Source organism: Boleophthalmus pectinirostris, unplaced genomic scaffold, assembly GCF_026225935.1.
Source record: "Boleophthalmus pectinirostris isolate CB_2022bp ecotype Guang Dong unplaced genomic scaffold, ASM2622593v1 HiC_scaffold_21, whole genome shotgun sequence".
Lineage (NCBI taxonomy): Eukaryota > Metazoa > Chordata > Actinopteri > Gobiiformes > Gobiidae > Boleophthalmus > Boleophthalmus pectinirostris.
The window spans coordinates 29,001,806-29,024,977 of NW_026571175.1; the positions used below are offsets into that span (position 1 = coordinate 29,001,806).

General features: G+C 39.6%; 1 protein-coding gene across 1 annotated transcript in view; it reads left to right on the forward strand.

Annotated features, from left to right (window-relative positions):
- The window catches only part of LOC110172188 (POU domain, class 2, transcription factor 2), a 153,263-nt gene extending 134,989 nt beyond the window's left edge, over window positions 1-18,274 (forward strand). Inside the window, exons 5-15 of the mRNA XM_055157103.1 lie at window positions 437-577; window positions 1,361-1,660; window positions 1,796-2,002; window positions 5,637-5,900; window positions 6,457-6,598; window positions 6,728-6,876; window positions 7,910-8,104; window positions 9,216-9,264; window positions 12,274-12,400; window positions 15,276-15,349; window positions 17,856-18,274. Of these exons, the coding sequence (XP_055013078.1) occupies window positions 437-577; window positions 1,361-1,660; window positions 1,796-2,002; window positions 5,637-5,900; window positions 6,457-6,598; window positions 6,728-6,876; window positions 7,910-8,104; window positions 9,216-9,264; window positions 12,274-12,400; window positions 15,276-15,349; window positions 17,856-18,274 (2,067 nt within the window). The remainder of the gene's footprint in view (window positions 1-436; window positions 578-1,360; window positions 1,661-1,795; window positions 2,003-5,636; window positions 5,901-6,456; window positions 6,599-6,727; window positions 6,877-7,909; window positions 8,105-9,215; window positions 9,265-12,273; window positions 12,401-15,275; window positions 15,350-17,855) is intronic.
- Window positions 18,275-23,172: the final 4,898 nt, after the last annotated feature.

A 23,172-nucleotide genomic window follows, 5' to 3' on the forward strand; every position in this document is an offset into this window, starting at 1 on the left:
CCCTCACAAGTTTCTCGTTCACTCCAAACTTTCTTCCTGCTGCTTGATTACTGTTTTTGACAGATTATTTCACTACTTGCAGCAGGACAACAGCTTTTTCTGCAGGAGACATGCACAGTAAAGTGAAGTGACAGTGTTACAGGAGTAATAGCAGCAGCAGATACTGACATACAGGACTAGAGCTTCTCGCAGCTGTCAGTGTGAACATTTTAATATATAAATCGCACCAGAGTATAAGTCTCAGGATCACCTAAACCATGAAAAAAGTGCGACTTATCATCCGAAAAATACGATAATCTCCATCTCCAAGCAGGTTACCAGAAACGTTACACATTTCACCTTTAAGATAATAATTTTTATCTCCAGTATTTAACATTTTCCACAGTTGAACTCTCATTGTTTATGATCTATACCGATGTAAAATTTTCTTTTGCAGATACGTGCCGACGAAAGCTCAGAGCCGCGAAGCACAGTGGCCCCGGCCCCGCCTCCCCCTCAGCCCCCGCCCCAGCAGCAGCAGACCGCCCAGCACCACCACACCACACAGCTCATGCTCGCCGGAAGTCAACTGGCTGGGGTTCGTCACACTCACATACGTCACATCCTTTACTGGCCACTAGAGGGGGCTGCTGAAAGTCCCGCCATTTTTTCATGATCAGTTTGAGCAGTTACACCAACAGTTGTGAAATCTCTCTCTTGCCCCCCTTCGTGTATGACGTCAATACTCTAAATGAATATGAAACCACTTCTATTTCTAGTCAAATGTAGATGTTTAACCACAAATTGTATCAAATATGTAAATAATGTACGCCATGTTACGATAGATTATTACTACAACAGGGGTCTCCAACCTTTTTCCTCTGGTGACCTACCTTTATAAAACAAAAATGCCAGGGAGCTACTCTTTTTAATGGTTGCCAGTAATTGAGAAAGTAGAAGAGCTATGGCAAGCGTTAAATGAGGTACAGTTAGATACCTATTAAACATAAATCATTATCCATTTATTAGTGCACAGTAAAATTACACATTTACAATGGTAATTCATCAGATTTTACTTATTAAGCACAATATACTCATATACTTCACAGTCACAGTTATAACCATAAATCCATGCTTATAACCTTCTCAGCCTTAAACGTTTGCAATATCTTTTGTTGTCATAGTCAAAAGTCAAAGTGTAAGTTTGTTGCAGTTTCTAGGCAGAATTGTGGTAAAATCACTAAAAAACAAAACTAGAACAGTTGTGAAGTTGCCATCTAGGGCTCTCATAGAACTATAGTGACTTTAGTAACTGTTTAATACTGCAGAGATACAATGTGAAGAAATTATCAGCTCATATGGATGTTTCTTCTCTCTTCAGCTGGCGGCTCTGCTCCCGGCTCAGCAGCAGCTCCTCCTGCAGCAGGCCCAGGCTCAGCTCCTCGCCGCCGCTGTCCAACAGTCCAACGCCGCCCACGCAGCTCACGCCCAGGCCCAGGCTCAGGCTCAGGCTGCACACGCCCAGGCACAGGCCCAGGCCCAAGCTCAGGCTCAGGCCCAAGCCCAGGCTCAGGCCTCACAGCAGCAGCAGCAACAGCAGCAGAGCATCAAACAAGAGCCGCTCCAAGCCCCGCCTCCTCCTCAGCTCGCCCTGTCTCAGCCGATCCAGCTCACAGCACAGGTAACACAAAACAGAACAAGACCAAGCCTAGCTCAAGATCTACCATAATAAACCATAAACTTATTTGTCCATTATGAAGTTAAGCCTACATCCTTTATAAAGTGTGACTGAATTGATGGATTTTTGTGTTTTCAGGACATCCAGCAGTTGTTGCAGTTGCAGCAGTTGGTGTTGATGCCTGGACACCCTCTTCAGTCCACGGCTCAGTTCCTCCTCTCTCAGCCTCCACAGCCCCAGCAGACCCAACAGTCTCTGCTCTCCTCCCCAAACCTGATCCAGCTACCTCAGCAGAGCCCGGGCGCCCTGCTCACCACCCCCCCACGCCTCGGACTACCGCCACAGGTCAGGAGCTATACTTACTACTGCTGGGTTGTGCAAGTCATTGAATGTTAATCCAGATTGAGATTCAGTCATGTCTAATAGTCATTGATCGGTTTGGGTCTTTTTAATGGATAATGGAGAAGTCTATAGCCAGTCCTCTGTCAGTAAAAGGAGGCAATTATTATTATTATTATTAAAAGTTTGTCCTGTTTTTGTTATATATAAAAATAATATTGGAAGACACTTTTATTAGATATGAATGAGAAAAAAATGTATTTAAAATTGTGCTCAAACAATATTAGGGAAAATAAATAATGCATATTGGTTAGGGATGTAACGATATCCAAATCTCTCACGATATGTATCTCACGGTATGATATTTATTGCGATATTTTGGATAGGCTGATATAATTGTAGATAGGAGACTTTTTTGCTTTTAGAATACCTTGACAAGATTTTGGTGTGAATTATTACTGTCATAATCCCAAGAATTCAAGTAAAAAACATATTTCTTCATGTTGTTTGCGCTGAAATGAATCATGGGATATGTAGTTCTTGAAGTTTATTAGCTATTTCTACTATTAAAAAATGCATTTAAGCAAAGGAACTTGTAAATCAATTTATATAGTGAGGCTCCACGATATCATTGTGAGACTTTTGACGATACAATATCATGCGATATTTCGGTTATTGTTACATCCCTAATATTGATTAAAAAATCTTTTTGTTAAAAATATATATGCATAGTAATAATGGGAAATTCCACTTTTGGCATTAATTAGCGTTCATATTTAATCAGTATATAATTAAAGGTCTTATATTACAGAAAACTTGAGCTTTAAGTCATGTTGTTACCTTATCAAAAACACACATCAAGTTGTGTTTTGTTTCATTCACACATTTTAGTGATTTTATTATTAGTCTGTCCACATCTTCACAATAACAGCTACCTTTCATCTTTTGTTTAGAAGAGTTTGACAATTCCAGAGCTAAAATCATCATATTAACTCCTAAATATGCAGGATTTGTCTGTTAAACGTGCGTGAATGAAACAAAACACAACTCCAGGTTATGTTTATGATGAGGAAACAACGTTACAGCAGAACACAGATCAGAAAATAGCGTAATATGGGCCCTTTAAGCAAAAGTACACGACTTGCACTTTCGATGCTCCCACAATCTTGAGCTACGCTTGGCTTTGAATAAGAACAATGTCCAACTCTGCATACATTGTTTAGTATGAAAAGCAAAGATGTGAAACTAACCCTATGCATTAAACATTAGGCCCGGTGTTAAACCATGGGAGCCTGGAGAAGTCATGTAGAGCAGCCTGCTTTGTGTTGCATATCGAAACACACACTTAACCCTTTTCCGCTCTGGGACGGGCAACTAATTGAACCAATATTATGCACAATAGAGTGTCTTCGAGGCGTATTTACATGTGCGGTCCCTGCATAAGTAACGTACATGCAGAGGGGGCAGAGGGAGCCTTTGCGTTTGACATGACTTCATCTCTTGGTAATAAAAAAATCTATAATGGTCTCAGACATGTGATGGTGCATTCACGCCATGGGTTACTTTGTTTTGCTTTGGTGAAAAATGAATTATTAAGATTCATAGCCTGTGTTAGATCCAAGAAGATGCATGTGTGTCTATATGGAAATCACCTGTTTTGGATAATACTGCGTTCCCATATACACAATATATATATACAGTATGAAGCGTAACATTGTGAACAGAAACTTGTGAAGTGAATAAAACTGATTTCATTTGGTCTCGCATCTATGGCAAATACAAGGCAGTATGTTTAGCATGTTAGTCTACTTACCAGCTACCAGTAATGCTGAAGAATGAGCTAAAATATAAATGAGTGGACATATTGGGCTTGTTTAGGCCGCGTGCATATAATGTTATGGTTGATTTGAGCGATTCAAGCCAAGTGTATCTATAGGAAGGTAATATTTGGCTTTCCGTCAGGACTAAACAAGGTCTTAGAAAAGGTCTTAAAAAAAAAAAGTGCTATGTGTAGAGGTGTAACGATATATCCAAGTCTCACGATGCGATATTGTCACAGTATGAATCTCACGGTACGATATTTATTGCGATATCGTGGGGAGCCTCATGATTAGAGGTGTAACAATATCCAAATCTCCCAGTACAATATAATTCATGATATACATCTCACGGTACGATATTTATTGCGATATTTTGTGCCTTGACAAGACTTAATCCAAAGAACGAAGACTTAAAAGTGCTTAGAACTGTTATTTCTTCATGTAGTCTACACTGAAGTGGAGCAAAGGATCATGGTCTATGTAGTTCCCTCTGTCTTTCTTTAACTATTACCACACCATAAGCATAGAGGCTTGTAAGTCGATATATTGTGAGGGTCCATGATATTTTTTGAGAGACTTTCAGTCAACAGGTGTTATCAGTCAAGGGCACAGAAATCTGGAACAACATCCCAGCTGCTATAAGAGACTCCACCACTTTCAGTTCATTTAAAACTAATCTGAAACGATGTCTTAAGAGAAACCAGATCTGTAACCACTAATGTTATGCTCCTATGTAAATGTCAGTGTCATGCTTGTGTGTTTGTCTATTGTGACGTGTTTTATGTTCTTATGTTTTATGTCTTATGTGTCTATCTCTCTGACCTGCCAGGGACTACAGATGAAAAGTCGCCTTCGGGTTAATTCTGGCATATTTACAAGTATATGTTCATGAATATGCATTGTCCCTTTTAAATAAATAAAACTAAAAAAACTAGAACTTTGATGATACAATATCACGATATTTCGGTTATTGTTACATCCCTAGCTATGGGTGAGTTTTTTGTCCATTTAAATTACATAATTTGAGGAAAATAATAAAAATCGTCCCTACACATCAGCCCAAAAATATCGGCAGAGCTCATCGGCCATCGGTAGCTTTGAATTCTAAACTATTGGTATTGGCTTTGACCGTAAATTGCTCATATTGATCAGTCTCTACTGAACTATGACTTGGGTATATATGAACTACGATGCTCTCCGTAATTTTTCACAGCACAACATTCAAATTTTCTTTCTCGCTTTTATTCAGTCACATGTGTTTTATTCTGGAGAATCCCAGAGAATCCCTGATCCCAGATCTGATTTATAACTTGCCATTGTGACTTCTAATTCTCAATCTAATTGTCGTTCAGACTTGGAAGATATTATCATCACTACTTGTGGCAATTATTGAAAGTTGGTATTGTACTAGTATATCTTCAGAATATTTAAAAATTTAAAATCCACTGCAATGTGTATGTACAAAAAAGGAAACTAAATTGTGCATAATAGTGAAGATTTCTGTTTGCAACTAGTGCGATTGATTGTGCCTGAACTGAAATTTTAAAGTGACTATCGGTGTTGATGTTTTGTCTGGAAAAGGGAAAAGGTGGCAGATAACATAAGATTACTCTTCTTTCTGCTCCTTTTCATTCATTTCTTTGATGTTGTGACACAGTTAATGTCTTTTTATACTTAAGGAATTAAATAAATAAACAAATATTTGTAATTGGTCAATAATTAGGGAAGTAAATTTGCCCTAGTACCTACTGGTCCATAGCTACAGTACCCAGTCCAGTCCTTTGTTTTACTCACTGTTCATTTGTCATTCTCTCTCTCAGCGGGAGAAGAGCAGTGATGTGATCGTCCCCAGCGGCAGCAGCAGCTCCATGGTGGGTCCCAGTAGTAGCACCGTGGGGGTGGTCTCCTCCGGACCCTCCCCAGGCTCCACCTCCTCCATGCCCCCCACCTCCCTGCCCTCCTCCTCCCTGCCCTCGGGCCTCGGCGCCGGGGCACACATGAGCGAGGAGCCCAGCGACCTGGAGGAGCTCGAGCAGTTTGCCCGCACCTTCAAACAGCGACGCATCAAACTGGGGTTCACACAGGTAAATACGGGAGAAATCACTACTACTACTTTTTGTGTTAAGTGACAGTTTTTAAAAGCCTGTGTTTATGTTCAGGATATTTTAATAAGACAAGTCAAATTAATAAACATTGTGATGAAAAAGATGTGTTGTTTTTTTTGTCATATCACCCAGACTTAGTTAAAATTTAAGATAGCAGTCTTACTTTGCACCCAAAATTGCTTTGTATTGTTCCATTCTCAGTTGCATTGAGTGATCGGAACCTTCTTCTTTTCATGGCTGTGTACTTTCACCATTCACAAGATATAATATTTTGTTTTGAATTGTCCATTTCACTTCAAACACTCTGACATAAGAGTAGCTGACAACTGGTTCATTCATACACAGACATATGGATGACGCAATGTTAGTGCACAACCATATACTAAATTTATTATTTGAAAGATCTGTGTCCACTTTATTTTACAGATACATTTAACCTGCTTTTTGATCACTACTTACTATGCTGAGAAAAATGTTAATGCTCGATTCCTTTTGCAGATTTGTGTAATAGTATTCTTTTTCTTCCTGTCTGCAGGGCGATGTGGGCGTGGCTATGGGCAAACTGTACGGCAACGACTTCAGCCAGACCACCATCTCTCGGTTTGAAGCCCTGAATCTGAGCTTTAAGAACATGTGCAAACTCAAGCCTCTGCTGGAGAAGTGGCTCAGCGACGCAGGTGAGAGAAGGAGCTTTCAGACTTAAGAAAATCTCTTGTTTATGGAATAATAGATGTTCCTTAATATGCTCTGTCCCTATAAAATAAATAAATAATGAGATAATGATAAATGCCTGCTGTGTGTAATAGAAACCATGGCAGTGGACAGCATGCTGCCCAGCCCCTCCTCTCTCTCCTCTCCTCTTTTGGGCATGGAGGGTCTCCCGGGGCGACGCCGGAAAAAACGCACCAGCATCGAGACCAACGTCAGAGTCGTCCTGGAACGCAACTTCAGCACGGTAAGTTTTAAAAATTTGAGTTTATTATTTTTCTCTTTTTCATCTGCAGTTGGATCTTATTTTAAATATTATGAAAGTGTGGTTAATTCCTGTTAAATCTCACCAGAACAAACCTCCTGGTCAAAGCCTGATCTTGTCCTTGGGGCTGGTTAGTACTTAGATGGGAGACCGCTGGGAAATATCTTACCTGTCCAGTCAGAACCACACAGGAACCTGATTTCAAAGGGCGTGATTGACAGGCGGATTAACCAATTAGAGAGACGCATGCTCAGTTCGTGTCAAAAACAAAACAATAACTACTTGTAAAATGTAAAACGGCTGGAAAAAAACAACATAAAAGACTGAAAAACAGCGTGAATTTTGTCAGAATCAACAATCGAAGCACTAAACTATTACTTATCTCATGTAAAATAAGGGTAACACTTTAGTTTAGGGACCACATATTTATAGATAGTAGATAATAGGTAATAGTAAAATGCATAATAAGTGCTTAATTACATCTTTGTTAGTATTTATTTTTGTCTAAGGCCGTATTTTGCGAGTATTAACCATCAACTATTTTCTTCCCATTAAAGTAGTGGAGATTACAATAGATATTTTTGTGTTAATAAGCATTAATAAGTGTTTGATTAATACCAACTATTACCAATTACCACTTAGTTAACTATTAATATGTGGTCCCTAAACTAAAGTGTTACCAAAATAAGTTATATATTTTGTTCTGAATGTTAGAAGATTTTTTTGTGCTACAAATTGGCAGCTGTGGTTGAGACGACATGTCACTCCAGGAAAAGTCTGTTTGTCAAGACTCCCACTGGATAATTCTAGTGACACTTGCTGTCTTACCTTTTTGGTTTCAAGCTGTTCCGAGTTAATATAACATTTTGCCATATCTAGAATCATTATATCCTTGCAACAAACAAACATTTAACCCTAAAAGTCAGCAGAATTATGTCTTAGCTTTCAATATAAACTAATTGTACATATATTTTTGCATCAGTCCTTTTCTAAATCTGTCTTATTTCCCGTTTAGAACCAGAAGCCTACCTCTGAGGAGATCCTGATGATGGCCGAGCAGCTGAACATGGAGAAGGAGGTGATCCGCGTGTGGTTTTGTAACAGACGACAGAAAGAGAAACGCATCAACCCCTCCACCAGCACCACCCCCCCTCTGCCCCAGAGCTCCCCCGGGCTGACGCACAAGGGCCCCGGCTACAGCCCACACATGGTACGGACACTGACCAACTCAAATCCTCGCTGCTAAGTCACTCCCCCTTCAGAGCGCTATCACAACACATATCAGCATGCATCCCAGTAATCACATGGTTTTTACCAAGTTGTTGTACAGTTTTGTATCATGTTTTTGTATACCATATTTTTCGGACTGTAAGGGGCAGTATCAATGATGTTGAATTCTCTCGTTTATTTTCATACATAAGGCGCACCGGATTATAAGGCACATTAAGCAAAACAAACGGACGACACTTGAGCTTGATCCCTTAGTTCAGGCGTCCACGATCCGTCGGCAGATCGTGGCGTATTTCTCCCGGTGCTTGCTGTTAAGTTTAGATTTTTATTTCCTACGAGGAGAACTCAAATATACATTGTGTAATAATGTGTTTGATGCAGCTTTGCACACATTTTTTTTACATTTTACAGAAACAAAACTTAAAAACACATGGTTAACTAACTATAATCGCTGAAAAAAAACAGCTCGCTCCTTGTGCACTGATGTGGTCAGCTTCTGTCGGACTAAAAAACACGACTCTGACGACGGTAGCCATAACGCTCCGACACTCCATCAACCGTTGTGGCTTTGTAGTTTACCAAAGTTGTACTAACACATTTGACAGATTTTTGAGTGCTGTGTACCACATAAAATCGATTGGAGGTCAGTAAGCACAACCAGAATTAATACATAAGGCGCACTGTTGATTTCTGAGAAAATTGAAGGAGTTTAAGTGCACCTTATAGTTTGAAAAATACGGTATTTTTGGAGATTTGTTGTGTGGTAGCATGGGAGAGCTTGTTGGCTGAGCACTGGACAAAATCTTACATCTAAGTAGATTTATTTTAAAGGTGCACTCTGTTACTTTTATGGTGGAGGTCCGTTAAATGCTTTTCTCCATGGAGTTGTTATTGTTTTTTGTCTGGAATGTTTCACAATATGACATTAAACCTTTCTATCTTCATGGAGACCAGACCAGACCAAGTTACACAGTGCACCTTTCAGTTGCCTATTTCTTATAATATCTCAATTGTTTGTGTCTGCTGCCCTGACATGTTTTACAGTTCTGTTGTTGACGTCTTTTGTCTCTTTCCGTGTCCGTCTTTTCCAGATTTCGAGTCCGGGTCTGTCCCAGGTCGCCACCAGCCTCAGCACAACAGGTGAGTTATAATTACTGTGTGCCTGGGCCCTCTGTGCTGTCAATAAATTATTAAAGGTGAGAGTTTGAGTTTGAGTTTCTGGATCCAGAGGTCAGATACTGGAAGATTAAACCTGCCCTGACATTATTTGGCGAAAGTTGATATTGTCGAAAATGTCTCAGGCCTTTCACTTTTGATGAACCGACCTGGAAACTGTGATTTGGTGGAAAGAGAGAGAGAGTTAAGGAGAGAGCTAGAGACGGAGGGAAAGAATGAGTGTATGGGAGGAGGGAGTAAGGGTTGGGGAGGTAGAGAGAGTTTGGGAAGGAGGGAGGAAGTGAGTTAGAGAGGAATGGGGAGAGAGAGAGTTGGGGAGGGAGAGAGAGAGTGAGTGTTGGGGAGGTTTACGGAGGGAAAGAGGGAGGTAGAGAGAGAGTGTGTATTAGGGAGGGAGGGAGAGAGAGAGAGTTAGGGAGCAGCGGATGGTGAGAGAGTTGGGGAGGGAGAGAGAGAGTGTTGATGTTTAGGGAGGGAGAGAGAGAGTTATATAGGGAGGAAGGAGAGAAGGATGTATAGAGAGAGACTTTTGGGGAGGGAGGTATAGAGAGTTAGGGAGGGAGGGATGGAGTGAAAGAGAGAGCGTTAGGAAGGGAGAGAGACGGAGTTAGGGAGCAAGAGATGGAGAGAGAGAGTTGGGGAGGGAGGAAGAGCGATTTGGGAGAGGGAGGAAAAAAGAGAGCTAGGGAGGGAGAGAGAGTGTGTGTTAGGAAGGAAGGAAGGGAGAGAGAGTTAGGGATGAAGAAAAGAGAAAGAGTTGGGGAGGGAGGGAAAGAGAGAGAGTTAGGGAGAGAGAGAAAGACAAAGTTGGAGGGTTTAGGGAGGGAGAGAGAATTGGGGAGGGAAAGAGACAGAGAGAAAGCTAGGGGGGAGGGAGAGAGAGAGAGAGTTAGAAAGTGAGGGAGAGAGAGAGTTAGGGAGCGTGAGATGGAGGGAGGTATAGAGAGTTGGGGAGGGAGAGAAAGAGAGAGAGTGCTAGGGAGGGAGAGTGTGTGTGTTAGGAAGGGAAGGAGAGAGAATTAAGGATCGAAGGACGGAGAGAGAAAGTTGGGGAGGGAGAGAGAGAGTGTTGGGGCATTAGGGAAGGAAAGAGAGAGAGAATTGGGGAGCAAGGGATGGAGAGAGAGAGAGAGAGTTGGGGGGAGGGAGAAAAGGAGAGAGACAGAAAAAAAAAATCTTTGAGGAAAAACAGAAAAACAATGACGCACTGTTGACACCAAAATGGAGGCTCAGGTCCCATCTTGAGTTGTTTACCGTGGCGACAGGATGTTGTGATTTATAGAGCCGTGATCCGCCGCTCCGCAGACGTGACAGATGAGATGACAGGTAACAAACACCTGGAAATGTATCGGCTGATTGAGTCCGAGGCGACGCTCTGACACTTAAAGTCTGCTCAGTCCAGTCCAGATCCACTGTGTTAATGAAAAGAACAGGCCAAAAGACGAGACTTTATACTTTTATTTGGTAAAGCAATCTCCAATTTATATTTTTTATTGCTGGAAGTACATTTTTGATTAAGAAAGTTAAAAGTGGATTAAATGTTATGTATAATAGAAATGTATAGTGTATGATATTTAAATTTAAATCCCCTTCATGTAACTTTTCAGCCAAAGTATCAATTAAAATAAAAGGTTTTAGGTTTCTATTGCACTGAAAAACATAAAAATATGGGTCCGGTCAAGTTTTAACGGAGGGAAACGGGCAGATTTTTTACATTCAAATAGCTCTTATTCAGAAACTAGAGGGACTATTGAAATAAATAAGGTATCAGAATGTAGGAAAGAGTTAACACTCCAACAGGGTAAATTTAAACCTGCGATATTCAAGTTGTTGACAAAAAATTTAAAAACTCATGTTGGTAATGGAGGGAATGAAATATGCAGCACTTTTTGGGCAATAAATACAAACAGTGATAACTATCGGTTCTCACTTACATATCCTTAACAAACTGGTTTGAATATTTGCTTCATATAGTTTTCTACCATATGGTACAAGATTAGGTTGAAAATCCTCTTACTTTTTGAGTAATGAGATTTTTTATTAAGAAAGGTCATGGTAACGAAGGGAAAAGTAACGGAGGGAAAATTGTACAAACAAGTAGAAGGTGCAGGATTTTGCATAATTTGTCGCTTTTTTCTTCCGAATACTTTAATGTTACTTCAAAATGAAAGGAAACTATTTCTATAAAATATGTCAGTCCTTCCAAGCAAATTTTTTATCATTTTAAATACATTTTTTTTGAAAAATCATGTACCTTCATCAACAGTTCAAAGATCGAATAACACAAGATATGATGAAATACGTCAATTTATTTACATGATTTGCAGGTCTTTGAAATTTGGGAAATAATTTTTGTTCCATGTTTCATACATGGTCTGTTTAAAACGTATGTAACTTTATAACCAAAAATGGTACAGAAAAAAGGTAAACAGTTTCATAAACTAGAGTACATATGTATCTGTTCAATACATTTTTATATCAGATGCATTAAGTTGAATTTTTGGCCTTGCTGTTTACCTCTGCTTGACCGGGCCCATATACATCCTTACTTTCAGTGGGTTTGCATCTCCACAAACCTGATTCATATTTAGTCAGGAGGATAGCCTTGTTTTTCATAGAAATTATGTTCCTTAGGCTGTAATATTCCACAGTATGGCATAAAATTAATTAGTTCAAGTATGGTTTTCACTCAGAAACTCCAGAAAGTTACATGGTTATGCTTTAAAACTGTTCCCCAAATTTTCCCCAAGCCCTAAACATCAATCTTCTGCAGGTCAAACTTACTTTTACTCACCTTATTTTTGTCTCCTTTGTGTCATTTCTCATTTAGAAATGTTTATATCAGTGTTTATTCCAGTGTCAGATCTGTTTTTTCTCGAGCTTTGCCCTGCATCTGCCCCTGTATAAACTGTACCTCCTCTATTTATTAAACAGTTTATTGTGTATTGTCTAAATGTTGCCTTCTCGTCTCAGCCTCCAGCTCCTCGCCCTCTGCGTCCTGCCCCATGACTCCTGCAGGCCCCGCCTCCTCCTCTGTGACTCCGCCCCCTCACAGCACAGCCAGCCCCACCGGCCTCAGCGCGCACGGGCTCAGCTCCGGGTCAGTCTCTTACATCAACTTATTACTTTAAGACTCTAATACTTCTTATATCATAGTTGAAATTTGAAGATCAGACTTTATAGAAAGAATTTTAATAGGTCATTTATCAGTGCTAAAGGCATTTCAAATTCTTATTTTATTTTTATATAGCCCACGATATAAATGAATGAGAATTTCGCACATCAATTTTTTGAAATGGGTGCGTTGGAGGAGATGGAGCAGCCCAAGAACATAGAGAAAAATCCCTCACACTGTCTTAATTGCAAATTGTGAAAAATATTAGCGGGATTTTTCTCTATATTTTTGTATAGACCGAAATCACACAATAGTCTGGGCAATGTTAGTTCAAAACAATATCTGAAGCACTGGTTTACTTGAGGTTAAAATAGTTAAACTTATCAAATTGATTGAAAAACTATGCAGATTTACAGAAAAGTTTATAAATATTCTGGAATTATGTAGAGTATATAGTCACTGTATTCTACCAGTCAAAAGTTTGGACACACTTTTTCATTTGTTTGTTCAATATTTTCATCATTATGTACATTGTAGATCAGGATTCTCCAGCCTTTTTCCTCCTACTTTTACAAAACAAAAATGCCAGAGAGCTACTGGTTTTACCGGTCACAAGAAATTGAGTAAATGTAAGAGACAAGGCAAGATTTAGATGAGGTACAGTTAGATGCCTATAAAACAAACCATTATCTATTTATTAGTGCACAAAGTTAGGCATCAAAATGACACATGCACAGTGGTATTAGGCATTTAATTAATCAACTTCAATCACTGCTTTGCGCTTTGGACTTTTCTTTACCGTTTCTTGGCACACGTGAAGTGAAATCCATTTCCGGGACTTGATCAAGAAGTTTATTGAGAGAAGGCCAAGGGTTTGCAACGCTTTCCACAAAGTAAAGGGTGGAAACTTTGAGGATTTGAATTAAAAATGTAACAAATATTAAGAATAGGGATGTAACAATATCGAAATCTCTCAGTACAATATTTTCACGGTACGATAATTATTGCGATATTTTGTAGAGGCTTACAAAACTACTGCTACTTTTTCCCTTTAAAACGCCTTGACAAGACTTAACCCAAAGTACTAAGATTTAAAAGTGCTTAGAATTGTTATTTCTTCACGTAGTCTGTGCTGAAATGGAGCAAAGGATCATGGTCTCTGTAGTTCCCTCTGATTTTTTTAGCTGTTGTTGCACCGTAAGCCTTAATTTAAGCAAAGAGACTTATCGTATTTTCCGCACTATTAGGCGCGCTCTTAAGCCTCCAACCCCATCAAAAAAATGACTGCGTGCCCCATACACGAACATGAATCCACTCGGGTGTCCCAGCACGACTTCAGTAAACTACAAAGCCGCACCACCCGCAGAACACACAAACACACATGGACCAGACAGCGACCGCACAGAGAAAAACACCCACAGACACATTCATCACTCCACACAGATGAAGAACGGAACGAAGGAATGAACCGAAAAAACGAGCGCAATGTGCCACTTCTAGACACAACTGAACAACTGAGTCACTGCGAACACGCCGACAATCCAGCGGTCCCAGACAGCACCCTCCCTACACGCCACAACTGAACAAAGCCCAGAGTCACTGTGAACGCCACAAAGTCCAACTGACCCATCCAACTGTTGTGTTTCGTTTAAAGTCAGGTGCGGTTTATTTGTGAAAAAAGTTTGAAAATAGACCATTCTATGACAGTGCGTCTTATAATCCAGTGCGCCTAATAGTACAGAGAATACGGTATAATTCGATATATTGTGACGGTCCATGATGTTATTGTGAGACTTTCAACGATACAATATCACAATATTTTGGTTATTGTTACATCCCTAATTAAGAATTTATTTTTTTTACTACATAATTCCATATATTGCTTCATATATTATTTGATGTCTTCTGTATTTATCAAATGTGGAAAGAAGGTGTGTCCAAACTTTTTACAGGTAGTGTACATATTAGAAAAGTGTGTCAAAAACCATTAGTATTTAGGGTAACACTTTATAATAACTACACCTTATTTAGCCTTAATAAAGCATGAACAAAGACTTAATTAATAATGATTCATGCTTAGTAACTACTTAATTACTACCTGAATTAGCACTTAACTTGCACTTAATTCACCTGTGCTGTAAATAGTTACTCAATACTTCTTAATTACTCATGAACTAACCATATGCATGTTTACAAATGCATATTTAAGTACACATTTGAGCATTTATTAATCATTAATAAGCTATGAGAGAATGATTTACTAATAATATAATGCAATGATAATTCAGGCAGCTGTTATCTGTTAGTTAAGTCTTTTTGAGAGCTTTTCTAAAGTGAAGACTAATTCTGCTTTATGAAGCATTTGTTAAGGTTGGTCAAATTCCAGAGAAACAATAATGCATCACTAGTAAATCATTCTCTCATGGCTTACTAATCATTAATAAATGCGCAAATTTGTACTTAAATAAACATTTACAAATGCACACACAAATGGTTAGTTCATGAGTAATTAAGTAAGAAATACTTATGAGTAACTATTTACAGCACAGGTGAATTAAGTGCAAGTTAAGTGCTAATTCAGGTAGTAATTACGTAGTTACTAAGCGTGAATCATTATTAATTAAGTCTTGGTTCATGCTTTATTAAGGCTAAATAAGGTGTAGTTATTATAAAGTGTTACCGTATTTAGTTAATATTCAGTAAATAGACCACTTCCGTTCCCTGTAAATACTTCCCTAACCTTCCTGCCTCGTGTCCCTACATGTGTGCGTGCGTTTTGGTTTGACTGTGTGTGTGTTTCGTTCCTTCGTGTGTGTGCATGTGTGTTCTTTGTGTGAATATGGGCACATCCACACTTTAGGAACACTATGATGGGAGTAAGCACAGGGATGAACCAGGCCCTCATTGGCAGTAACCCCCTGGCCACCATGCAAGGTGTGTGTGTGTACGTGCATGACTGCAACAGAAGGGGGCGCCCGTGCTCCCCCTCGGGCCCACCTGGTCTCCACAACAATATCCATTTATCAAAAGCCCATCCACCATTCAACCCATCTCATCCATTCTGTGCAAAATTGAATGCCTTCTTTGCAAAGCTCCAGTAGCCAACAGCAAAGCCCGCCGCCGCCTTCCTCCCTCCTCCTCCTCCTCTTCACCGCAAACTTTTGAATCGCTTATTTTGCTGAAAGATTCAATTTTATTCTCATACAATGCTTCGCTATTATCACAAGCTGACAACAGACCCTTATGGCAAAGCTTAGGAGCTCCAAGTCCGATTATAGTAAACACACCAAGACACTCAATCCCCCGTCATATCAAGAAGAGCTGACGGCTAAATAACTAGTTTCGAGTTCAGAAAATTCTCCTTTTCAAAGCGGAAACCCGTCGTCGAATCAATTAACCATCACAAATATGTTTTTTTCAGGCTAAGCTTTGAATTGGTTTGTATGGGATCTTCCTATACACGTGCCCCTCCTCCGTTCCTCTGCGATGTCTGCCTCCTCGGGACATGGCCATATTATCCAGTGTGGTACTAGCAGCGGCTTATAACAGTGTGAGGCCAAGTTTTGATGTGAAAAGGGTTTATTTTGATTCCCTTTGGGGCTCATGTTTTTTTGCGCTGAAAGCATCAAAAGGTTTTATTGACAGAGAAGTGCTGACAGCTCATAATACGTCTCTAGTCGTAGTAACATAGTAGTAATAACAACAAAAAAATCTATGTTACAATAAATTCCTGAATCGTTTTAAAGTGAGTTGACTGTTAATGTTGTCAAACCACAAAGATGTTTTGATTTACACCACTTTTTGTCATGTTTTTTGCTTTACCTTCAATAAAAGACCAAACCTATGTCTTGATTAGTCTTAATAAATCACAAAGAAAGACGAAACTCATAATGAACAGATAGTGTATTAAAGGATTCATATTGCGCAGTTTTTGAGCAATAATATAATATTATTTCCTCATCACAAGGAGGAGGAGCTGCTTCATTCAGACATATCATTCCTTTATACTTGCACATTTCAGTGACATTGAAAAGACGGCTTTGCTTCAATTACGGAACGATAAGGTATTTTACGTAACTGTTGGGCACAATCAGTTCCAAGGTACAATTACAGAAATATTACCACATGGAGCTGGAGGGTCTGTGTATCATTTGTTCTTTTGAATTTCTTTGAATTAAGAATGAAAAACAATAAAGTGGGAAAACAGTTTACAGTATTTCATTATTCCGTTTTAATGTAAAAAAAAAAAAACAGATTTCATCTCTATTTCCAATATTTAATTTAAAGTTTACTTCAAGTAATCATCAAATAATTGTCGTGCCTATTTCAGTTTTGATATTTTACTCTCTCTGGTTTATTTGCCCCGGAAGTTCTGCTGCTAGAAGGACTTGCCTGAAAAATCGTTGCAATTTTGTGTTGTTGAACTCCATGATAAGTTTATTTCGGATGTTTCCATAAATAATAAATTGCATTATCATACAGTAAATGATAAATTGCATATGCAATATTCAACAGATACCTAAAGACTATTATTTTACACTGCTCATCACAACTATAATAACCACAAATAGAAATAAGAGAAAAAAAAATCTATTATCTATTAAAATCTAACTCCATGATGAGAAACAGGAAACAGCGAGGCAATAAACTTGTTCACGTGACTCCATAGAACTATAATAAAAATAGTTTTTATTATAGATCCATGGTTGACACTGCAGGAGAACTTTCGGAACAAAAAAACAGAGAGAATAAAATATCAAAATTAAAATAGCCACCGAAACTGTTTTTTGATTGGTGTTATTTGAAATCAACTTTAAATTTAATATTGGCAATAGAGTTTGAAATCTGTTTTTTTTTTTTTTTTTTTTTTTTGACACTAAAACTAAAATAACAAACTTTTTTCCCATTTTATTGTTTTTCGTTTTTAATTGAAACAAATGGTACACGGATCCTGGAGCCTGATATTTGCACAGACAAACTTTCAATCAATCAATCAAACTTTATTTATAGAGCACTTTTCATACAAAAATGCGACACAAAGCTCTTACTTACAGATGGCTGTGCCTGTGTCACATCATACAATTTAAACTCACTCTCGTCGTCTAGTGTGACATTCAGTAAAATTATAAAGCGTGAAAAAATCGTGCAGTGGAAATCAGGCTTTAGGACTTTTGCATAACATAACAAAGAAATCCTCATTTGCTTGAACACAAGGCTGTTTGATGCAGTCTTGGGAAAGGGTTGGCCGGAGCACTAATCACTTCACACCAAATTCATTGCAATAGGCCTATAAAAACTCATTAAAAAAGTCCACCAACCATCACTTCAGCTTCTTGTGTACATCGTGCTGTGAGCGTGTCTTTGTGAATCCTCACCCCCATCCTCACCCTTCACCACCTTCAGCTCTCTGTACTTATAACTCCTGTGTTCCCTGTAACAGCTCTGGCCGCCAGCGGGGGTCAGCTGCCCCTGTCCAGCCTGGAGGGGGGTCCCGGGCACATGCTCCTGGGCGGTCCTGGTGGCACCGCAGTGTCATCCTCCATGCGCCCCTCCCTCTTCCTTAACCGCCCCTCTCTGCTGCCCATGATGCCCGGCTCTGGCTCTGCGATGGGCATGGTCAGTGCCAGCGCGATGAGCAGCGGATTGGGAATCGGAGCGGGAGGCGGTGGAGGAGGAGGAGGAGTAGGAGGAGGGGGTCCCCGGGCGTCGTACCCGCAGCCCTCCGCCTCTGCGCCCGGCCCGTCTGACCTCATGAGCCCCACGTCCTGCCCCGAGGAATCACCCTGCTCCAGTCCGGGCTCCTTCTGCTCCTTTAGCGAAGCCTCCCCCCCACCGCTCGGAGGGACTATGGCCGACTGACCCCAAATGTCCCATCGGAGCGGGTTACGGGAGGAGGAAGAAGAGGAGGAAGAAGAGGAGGAGTTCGACTAAGCTTTATTGATTTAAATGTACAACCTCGCCTTTCAACCAAAGCCATCTTTCTGTCTCAGCCATCTCTCGCTGGTCTGTGCCCGCGCTGCTCCCCTCTCGAGTCTCCCGAAGCCAAAAATATACTCAGACGAAGGAGGGGGGCAGCCGGGTGAGACTGGATGGTGTGGACAGAGAGAACTGCCGATGGGGGGGTAGACTGAAACCAAATAATGAAGTGGAGAGGAGGCGCTGAGGGCTGAGGCCGCTCTGTGCTTTTGACGAGATTTGAATACGAGGGCAGGGAAAAGACGTGAAAAACGCCAAAAGAAAAAGAGACTTGTGAACCGAGCGTGAAGCAGGAGGGACACACAAGAAGAAACGAAATCTCCAAATACCAAAAACTGAAACCAAAAATGTCAAAACCAACAAACGGAGGGAAAAGCTTTAGTTGAAAAAGACTTTTACACGAGATCTGTCCAGGATCGATCCAGCGCTCACACTTCTCCACCATCTCTTTACATCCCTTTTACTTTGAACAAATCATCTATTTTTGTATTATTTTGTATGAAACATTTTGAAGATGCCAAATGCAACTTTAATAGACCCCAGGTACCATCTACCTCCTCAACAGTGAACCAAAGTCAAGAGCTACGCCTAAAGTTTGACAAAGCTTTAAAATATTCTACTTGTTTACCAGGATCGAAGGCGTTAAAATAATGGACCAATGGACTCCACAGCATCACTTTTACATGCACAAGTTTTATCGTAATATAAAGTTTTTTTGTCACGTTAAAAACTCTTGAATTCATTTTTGTAATTAGACTGAATATTTAGAGCAGTAGTCCTTTTTATACAGAGTTATTATTGGTACAAAATCACAGTTTTTCGCAATACAATACAAAAGAGAAAAACAGTCTTGGCAACTTATTCAACCAGCCAATTTGACTTGAAGCACTAATTTTGCGCAACTGTCATAGACTGTATAAAGAAGTGGGCAAAGTGCGTGTGACGTCACCGATAGTGTTTGGTTCCACTCAAATGAAGCCCACTATGCCAGCGTTTACAGAAGTGAATTGGAGCCAGGGTCTTTGTTATGAACTGGGTTTTGTTTAATCATGTAGAGCAGCAGTGTCCAACTTTTTTCCATTGGTGAGCGACCTTAAAAAAACAAAAATGCCAGAGAGTTGCTCATTTTAGAAGTTGGAAGAAATTGAGTAAACATAAGAGCCTTAGATGGGGACAGTTAGATGTCAATAAAGCATAAACAATTATCCATGTATTAATTCACAAATTTAGGCATTAAAAGCGTGCATTTACAATGATAATAAGCATTTAATTCATCAGATCTTAGTTATTCAGCACAAGACTTATAATTCAGAAATCCCTTGGTGAGCTACTTGGAAGGGGGTGGAGAGCTACTATTAGATCCCGAGCTACAAGTTGGAGATCCCTGATGTAGAGCGAGTTAATACAAACATTTTAAGACCAAAATGATGAGGCTCATGGCAGTAGTTACAGAAAGAGGGGCGACAGTATTCCAGTGTAAGTCAATGGGAGTCAGGATCAGAAGGAACCGGAAGCGCCGCATAAAAACTTCCTGTTTGGAACACTGTGGCTATCGAGTTAACTATGTCTATTTACATACACAGTCTATAGAAACTGTTTTCCGGTACAGTTACTTTTTCATTTGGTGCTATTCAAATTACTTTTTTTTTTTCTACAATAGAGATGTGTGAAAAATCCCTCTGTCGTCCAGGTCGAATCCATGGCAAAGGAGAAATTCAATTTGTCAACTGGACAAAGTTTATTTGGTCGAATACGTTTCGCTGCTCCTTCAGTTCTGGTTTGGCGAAACATTTTGGACCAAATAAACTTTGTCCAGTTGACAAATTGAACTTCTCCTTTGCCTAAAATAGAGAAGAATACATGGCAATACTTCGTCATGTAATTTTGGCTTTGAACTGCATGGTATTGGTGAGGAAAAAAAGAAATGCAGAACAAAGAGTGCAACAAAAATATAGAAGTTTGTAATATTATGCAGTATTTGTCTCACCAGAATATAATCCAACTCGGTGTGAGTATTTTAAGTACTCAGAATACAGTACTCTGATTGGGTGATGTATCGGACTACCTTACCAAATATACCAAATATTCTGTAACTAAATACATTTTCACAGTATTCTTCCATCAGTGCTAATCGTAGAAAAATGTTGTTAAAAATTCTGAAATGTTAAAATTTTAAACCATTCGCTTTCATATTTTCCTGAACTGACAAAAACATGAAATCATCCTCTGAGCGTATATAGGCCAAACATGGTGGAGTCCTTTGCCCTCTCCCAAAAGACTCTCTGTGGCCCCGGGATCCTTGGTCCATTGTTTTACCCCTCGTCTATGTATTTTTCATTGCCTTATTTGCCTTCTTTTATTTATACACCACCATAGACCCATCTCATGTCATCACACAACAGCAGCCACTCTGAGAAAACCAAAGCACCACCTCAAGCAGCAGCGGTGTCTGCGTCCGCCCGCGAGACCAGTCCAGACCTTTGTCCAAGACTTCAGTCCACACACACGCATAACACAGACCCCAAATACCCCTGCCCTCCACCTCAGCTGCCCCTCTCCCGTGTCTCCAAAGATTACATCAAAAGGGCCAGAAGACGAAGAAGAGAGGGAGAGAGCGAGAGGTGTCGTCCGGAGGTGCTCAAAGCTGCAGGGGGAAAGAAGAAGAAGAAGGAAGGAAAAAAAAAAAACGCTAGAAGAAGAGGAGGAAGAGGTGCGGAGGCTCAACAAACCAAAAAGAAACACGAAAAAACCAAAAGCTACTACTACTGCTACTAAGTGTGAGTGACTGATCGATACCAAATACACGCGAAGCAGCAGGCGACCGGGAGCGACCAAGAAAGACGGCCATTTTGAAGTCTGTTCTGATTGACTGTGATTATTATTGTTGTTTTGTTTTTTGACAGATTCAAAGTGGCCCCCCGAGCTTTTCCGGTATCGCTTTGCAGGTTTCGCGCTTTTTCCTGGATGGATAAAATATGGAAAAACCTCAAGAAACTGACTCTAAGAATATATATATATTTTTGTTTTTTGCTTTACCATAGTGTGTCTGTTAATGCTGTATGGGGTGGTACCATTGCTTTCTACTTTTTATGCGCCGGGGAGGGCATCCGGGTGGGCTGCGGGGGAAAAAGGGGGGCGGGGTTAAAGTTGTGAAGAGGTTGCGGGTTCGAAAAAGTGTCGGAAGTGTTGCCTACTTTCATATCTCGTCGTCTCTTTGGTTACACGCTGGGTTTGTTTTTAACGTTCACTTTTCTGGTTGGAAATAACTGTGAACATGTTGCTTCCACGTGAAGAAAAAGAACCAAATAGCTCAACAGTAGTTTCCGAATGTTGTTACAAAAAGCCAAAATTGTAAGACCAAAATTTTTAGTCGTACAACAAACCAAATAGAACTACCAAACCAATGCACAAGAGGTACGCCTGGAGAAGAGCGGATGAAAGCGAAAGAAAGAAAGAGAAAGAGAGGAAGCGAGTGTGTTCAGATAAACTTGTGTTAACGGAACCATTTCAGAAACTTTTAAGCAGAAGATTTTGTTTGCTGGTGAGTACAGGAAGTTCAGCTGTTGTGGGTCTCGACCTGATGGGCTTATGTCATGTTCTTGTTCTTTCTCTTAACACATTTGAACCTAAATCAGGATCGCAAATCGTTTTATTTTATTACTTCTATTACAGTAGATGAATAAACACTATAATAGTACAAAATTTCATGTTTAGTTTCCGTAAATTTTATACATTTAGTGGTACTTCATACTTTTTTACTCACTTGAATCTTTAAAAAGGATCAGGATTAGAGTTTCGGATTTCTACTTCACGCAAAACATGAAAATACAAAGTCCACACTTGAAAAACAAAGATTTTTCTCAACATTATCTTGAAATTTTGATACTTTGCGGCAGATACCTTCAACGTTCCCTGGAGGTGTGATTCTAACTGAACGCACTGCTCTGTCTGAAGCTTTGGTACTCAAGCCACACGTTAATCTGAGTTTTATATGAACTCAAACTGACTGTAAATAACTGAGCTGATTCGTGCTGTTAAACAAGTCTCAAAATGAAATTACAGTCACAAGTTTTTCAGTAGTTAGTCGCTCTCACCTTTTTGTTGAAAATCAAACACCAAAACAAAATAAACACTCACATTGATCACAGACTCTTGAAAAATGTGCAGTTTAAATCCATTTTGGATTTTTTCTTGCGTCTTAAAACTTACTAGTACTTGACAGTTTTTGGCAGTGTACGAATTGTGTCTCCATGGTAACTGCTGAACATTCCACCAATGCACATACATGTAGATCACCCCCAGTGCGATGTATGTCATTGCAAAGTATCAATAATGAGTTTATTGATAGTTCTAAACTCTGTGGACTCCCTCTAGTTATTATGATCGTACTTTTTTTTTCTGTAACTTAACTAAAATCTTGTTATTGTGATTTAAGTAAAGAAAGTTAAGTTGGAAATTTTCTTTTTTTTTTACAATGGAGCACATAACATTGATGAAATCATAGCAGAAATAACAACAATAAATAAGTAAAAATAAAAAAAAATTGGCCCAAAAAGGAGTGGGAAGAAGAAAACGTATTTAATCCCACACCCCTGTCCTCGCATCTAACACAATGAGCTTTTTTTTTTTCAAATTTTTCTGACATTTTACATTAAACTATATGACCTATTTACAGCTCTTTGAACAAATGGCAAATAAAAACACAGCACTTAATTATGAAAATGAAAACATATTTTAATTCATTTTAAATCCAAATTTTGTACATATAGAAAATCCCGTTG